At 43.8% G+C, this 6,122-nt stretch overlaps 1 protein-coding gene across 1 annotated transcript; it reads right to left on the minus strand.

The window, feature by feature from the left end:
* Positions 1 to 479: 479 nt before the first annotated feature.
* Positions 480 to 4,640, minus strand: zgc:194312 (odorant receptor 131-2). Its single transcript, XM_015940675.3, has 2 exons — positions 3,463 to 4,640; positions 480 to 612 (listed from the first exon to the last, which is right to left on the minus strand). Exons 1-2 carry the CDS (start codon positions 4,392 to 4,394, stop codon positions 480 to 482), a joined length of 1,065 nt encoding a protein of 354 aa, XP_015796161.1. The 5' UTR covers positions 4,395 to 4,640.
* Between the last annotated feature and the right edge of the window lie 1,482 nt (positions 4,641 to 6,122).

Consider the following 6,122-nt stretch of genomic DNA (forward strand, 5'->3'; position numbering starts at 1 on the left):
GCTTTTAAAGAAAATACTGTAGCTACATTCTACACACCTCTGGAGGCATTATTTATAGAAATATAGCTTTTTATTTAATTGTTCCATATTCAACCTTTAGGACACTTCTGCAGGTGGCCCCATCTAGGCTAGGCACTCATCTTTGTTTCTGAAAACAGACTGCTCAAAGAGCTATGTGTAACAGGTAACACAAACTGTTTTAAAAGACCCATGCTAATCCGTTTAAGCCAAACGGGGTGAGATCGTGATTGATGTGTCATCGTAAACGGAGCTGGGCCGTCTGTCTTCAGATGCGCTTCCCAGACACTGCTTTTCTACCCAGTTTTCCCACACCGATGTCGTATCGTGGCCTGAACATTTCTGGTGTAGATCCTCAAAGCTGTAGTCAAGAAAACTGTTACACTGGGTTTGATCCTGAAAAGAGTACCAGCTGCTCAGTGAAGTTTTCCAATCACATGTGAGATCCTGAACCGGTCCCTTCAGGTTTTGTCCTTACTTCCTTGAGACGACTGTGAGAATGGGGAGACTGACAAGGGCCCGGTTTCTTCCTCCTCCTTGTCTCCAAGTGGGGTCTCTAACGAAAGGATGGTCTGTGCCGTCAGCGAGCGGTCCCTGGGGCGGAAACCCAAAAGAAAACAAAGTAGTGAGCTACTGTGCATCGTGCTCTCTTGTGGTCAAAGCACCCTAAAGTGTTTTTAGGTAAGAGCTGTAGTCGTAGCAGTAAGGAAGGATGTTTGACACATTCCAGTCATCTGAGATGTGGTCACTTCGCCAATTTCATTCGTTCATTTTGCTTCGCATTGCTTAAATAAGATTAAAGGTGAGTTTCCGACCCGTGTGCACTGGCTCCCTTCATCATGTGACCTGACGTTTACTAAATGCTGCCATTTGGAGAGGAATTTCCCTGTTGAAAACCTCTTAAAACGTTTGTTCCCACGTGATACTAAACTGAAAGTAACTCAAAAATGAATAAGAGGAACCTTGTTTTTAACCGTGTTTGCAAAATGTGAACTTGACTTGTAACAAGTCTGAACTGGAACCAAAAAGTTTTTATGTAGAAGAACTTTTATAATTAATTGTACCCTCCAGTCCATTGGATGTATATAAAATAATCCCATTACCAGTGTAAAAAAAATACATAATTGTATTTTCTAAGCTTGGTAAGAGCTTTTTTCTTTAAATTACAAGGAAACAGGGAGTCCAAATCTCCTCCCTTTCCAGTCGACTCATGGGTCCCAGGAAGAAAAAAAAAAATTAAAGCAAGTCAACGGGACTTGAAACGCTATTTTCTAATCCGTTTTGCCTTACGCCCTGGAACACACACGTTGTACTGCAATTTAAAGGAAAACTAATGAAGTGTGTTTTGACCACGCCTGTCACGTACTTTGAGATTTATCAGCCTGTAAAGGTTTGTAATTAGCATGACTACACACTAGAAATCGACACGTCGTATATGTGACGTCACCACAGAATCGCCTCTCCTCTAGCGGAGCTGCTACTCACCACACGGCCAGATTTATGGTGGGCTTTTCCTCCTGAAGGAAGGGTTTTAAGTTTGCTGAACTGACAGCCATGTTCCCTTCATGTCTGGTTCGATGACGTCACTTTCATGAAGCACATTTGTAGTCCTGGACTTAATCAAGCGAATTAGAAAATGGTGTTTTTAGCCTCGTTGACTTGCATTCATTTTTTTGTTCTTTCGAAGTAGGTGGCTGTGACTTAGCCTCCCTATACAGCTTTTTACCTTCTTTGTGCACACCTCTAAATGCCCCGTGGAGGTAAAATCTTTCAAATAAATGTAGCTTTTAATTAAATTGCTCCATATTCAACCTTTGGGTGGCAGGATGACGTACCAGAAGCTAATAGAGGTAAGTATAGGAGACTAGCCTGTATGAAAAACGCAGAGTGACCGATTATCATCTTGCATAATCAGAAATAATAATAAAAAAATGAAAATAGTCTTATAATTCCAAACAATAACAGACTTATTACAGGAAAAGTCCTGCAGCATGGGGACCAATATAATTTGTCCCTGATTCAACCTACTTTGACTGAAAATTGAAAATACTTTTAAATATTACAGACATTACCCCAAAAGGAGATGAAATCATTTGAGAACCTTTTTTATGTTTTACAGAAATGTCCTACCCTACTATTACTGATTTATATCAAACAAATGTGTGATAAACTTTATTATTTTTGAGTCACCACAGAAAGCTAAATAGTAGGTTGTTGAAAGTGGATGTCAGTTACGATGCTCAGGTCAGTAATTGATACCTATTAATATTAAGATGGTATGTTTCTTTACGGTGACTCGTCCTTTTTAATATACTTTTCGTTGCCAAGCAGCCCAACATATTGGGTATGTTTTATGGTGGCCATAAACAACACTTCCTCAAGCCGTAGATCTTTGGACTGCTTTTCACTCGTTTTCGGTTCAGAACTTGACCAATGTCAGAGGCAGCGGTTACCAGCTGTAACCGAATCTGGTCAAAGATAAACCTGTTAAACCAGTCCGCATAAATAGATCTGGCCAAGTTCCCTGGACATTATCAAGGGACTATATTTCTTTGTTTGGACACGTAACTCAAGGGATGAGCCAATGCTATCAGCGCCTAACGGACCACTAATCTAGGAGCAAGCTTTATTTCACTAAAGTAAAAGCAATATCTCTGCGATGGACTGGCTCTCTTTCCAGGGTGTACCCCGCCTGATTGCCCATTGACCACTGGAGATAGGCACCAGTCCCCCCGCGACCCTACGTGGACAAAGCGGGTTCAGACAGTGGATGGATGGATGAAAAGCAATAGCTAGAACTTAACATTTATTAGCATTTTTAGTTTAGTCCATAAGATTAATAAGAATCACAAATATTGCAACAGCGTGGCTCTAAAGATAAATAAAGAAGTTTCCGTCTTGCAGAAATACGACACATCTTCACTAAGTAGGACAAATCCTACTTTGGTCCCAGGTCGAGATGCACTCTCCCTCTGATACAGCGTCCCAGTTCTGACTATGCTGTCTTTGTGCGTGTAAGCATGAATAAATGCTTTAAACTGGAGACCAGCATCTCTGCTACTGCAACGCCTCAGCGTGATCTGCTTGATAACATTTCTCTGTTCTACCATGTCATCATGTGGTATTGTGCTCCTGCTGCTGCTTTTATTTATTAGCGTTTTTGTCGATCATTGTGAAAGTATTCTATTGACAATGCATTTTGAGTTTTACTAGACTTCTGGAAATCATCCCGACCCCTGATTGGCATTTCCATGAACCACGATGGGGTCACAACCCCAAACTTTGGGAACCACGGTACAAACTGTTATTTGGTGGATTTTTCCTTTTTCATAAAGACATCATGTCCTGTATACCTTCTGTAAATATTATTTAAGTTGGTCACTTTTGAGTCCGTTTTATTTTTAAGCTCAAATAAAAGACACCTGGCCACGGATCAGGACATACCTGCTGCTAGGTGGTATGTGAGACCAGCTGGCTCTTACAGTCCACCCGAGGACCGACTTTAGATACCGGGAACAGCAGGGGAATCTGTGGTTCAGCTGCTCCAGAAGCTCGTCCTTGCGCAGGCCGTACACAACTGGCGCAATGCACTGCGCCACGCTGAAGGCGGCGAAAATCACCACCGCCGCCAGCTCTTTGGTTTCCTTCTGAATGGACTTCGTATTAAACAGGATCGTCAACGGGTAGCTCACAAAGTTCGGCAAGATGTAAACGGCCAGCTGGGTTCCGTGGAGGGCGATGGTCCTGCAACCGGCTCGGTTCCGCCGGTTGAGGACACCGAGCCTCCGACTCTCCACTAGAATCCTCACGTAGGTGTAGAGGATGAGGAGCGTGCACACCCCGATGAAGAGCATCTTCTGCAGCTCGCCCTTCTTCAGCTGGTCCCGGCTGCACTTATTGTTGTACTCATGGTCCGGCTGGAAGATCAGGCTGAGGGGGATGAGCAGTGCCACCATCCAGGTGAACACCCCCAGCAGCCAGGGCCAGAACCCCGCCGTGCAGGTGGACGTGTAGCGCATGGGATGGCACACGGCGCAGAAGCGGTCCAGAGCCATGGCGGTGAGCGTCAGCATGATGTTGGAGGCGCTGCTGATCAGCACCGTGATCATGGCCATGCACGCCGAGCGGCTCGGCCGCGCGCTCAGGTGGATCTGGTAGTTGAAGATGCTGCTCATGCCCAGGTGGACCAGCGCGGACACCAGCAGGTGGAAGACCAGCACGAAGCGCGCGTGTCGACGCAGCTTCTTCTCCCGAACGATGGTCCAGTTGATGATGAGGTTGAAGAAAAGCAGTACTGAGAAGGAGATGGTGGAGACGTAGAAGCGCACACAGGCGTACCCCCCCTCACCTGTGTCCGTGGTGTTGCTCAGAGACATTATTCCTCAGGTGGGTTGGGGTGGTCTCGTGTGGTTCTGATGATGGAGGAGGAGACAGGAGAGGAGCAGCGTCCACTATATGGTCCTGTCTGTCTGCTGCGTGGCTGAAGAAACTCTCTCTCTCTCTCTCTCTCTCTCTCTCTCTCTCTCTCTCTCTCGAACTTTTCAAGTCAATTATTACTCCTGTTTTCACTTCAAAGAAGGATCCATATAATAACGAGTCAAGGACGGATCTACAGAGGGAAAGGAGGGAGACTGACCCCCCCCCCCCCCCCCAGTTGCCCCTTACTGTAATGTCCTTAAAATCCACCCTAAACTCTCCTGATATCAGTTCTCTACAGTATTTTAATTGTATTTTTCCAGATTAGCCTTCAAAATATATTTATTTAATGGACTTTTTTTTCACTTCTAAATGTTTCTTTGTCTTCTTAGAAGAAATAACGACAATAAATGGTTTAAAAGTGTTTTGTGGAGTTTGTGTTGACTCCATCTAAGAGGATTTTCACAAACTTTATTGAGCCTAGACCTACACCATGTTCTAGATCCACCATGGATCAGGAGTCTTTGGTTCTAGCTAGAGCAGATTAAATCCTGTGTTGCTTCTTGTTGCTTCAGATCCATCCACAATGTTGGACTCTGGCTTACACATTAGAAAACATGAACTTTGCTCTTACTGAACTGTCCCCCTATCTGCTTGGATTGTGGTCTAACTGCACGACCCACTTTCCCCCTTTATGTTCAGCTAACGGGTGTGTCCCTGTTATAAAGCCTCTGATATATGTAAACACAGAAGTAAATACACTATCATGGACTGGACACATGAGTGTAATGGTGGTGCTACGCCCTCTGTTGGCCTGGCAGGTATTTGCTTTGCAACTTTCCCCTGGTGACGGAGAAGTGAGAGAGCAAAACATCTTTCAATGCTCAATGTGTTTGCGTCTCCATGCGGAGCTGATGGAGAAGTATGAATCAGGCTTTAGGCAGCAAACTGGGAGACTTTATCCTAGTGTCCACGTACTTTAGAAAACCAAACTCTTGAATGAAGTCCATCCCACTCTGAAAGGATTGCGACATGCACCGTTTGTCGGTAATCTTCCTGTACACCCGCACGCACATCAACAAATAAATTAAATCTAACATATTCTACGAATTAGTTTTAAACAATAAAATGGAGTGCATGTCTCAGCCTGGCTGTCGTGCTAGTTTCACTTGAAAACCACATAAGAATAGAAAAACTATTGTTCTACAGTGACAGTGTTCTGCTGCCACCTGCTGGTGACGTCTGGTGCCAACCAGCCTTATTTATTTCTGAGTCTTATTTGTGCCTTTGACGGTAACACTTAAGTTTACGGAACACAAATTAACAACTAATTAGCTGCCAGTTAATATGCATATTAGTGGACTACTAAGTCTGAACTAGTCATTATTAAGCTAGTATTAGGTGCTTACTACCAATGCTGTAATTCTAATATTAACAGGCCATAAATTAAGAGTTTCATCAAAATAAGCCATTCATAATGGTTTAACTGAAAGTAAACCGTTTGTTGCTGATTAACGCACATACCAATCAGCTCAAATCAATATGTGGCTTTTAAAGAAGTAAATCAAGGGGACTAGTTATTCTGCATTGATAACCAAAATATTATGTTCTGGTATTATGTAAATAAACACCAAACTCCACATGTTAATAGAGCAGGCGTGGGGAACCCTGGTCCTCGAGGGCCGGTA

The sequence above is a fragment of the Nothobranchius furzeri genome, chromosome 2 (genome assembly GCF_043380555.1).
Source record: "Nothobranchius furzeri strain GRZ-AD chromosome 2, NfurGRZ-RIMD1, whole genome shotgun sequence".
Taxonomy (NCBI): domain Eukaryota; kingdom Metazoa; phylum Chordata; class Actinopteri; order Cyprinodontiformes; family Nothobranchiidae; genus Nothobranchius; species Nothobranchius furzeri.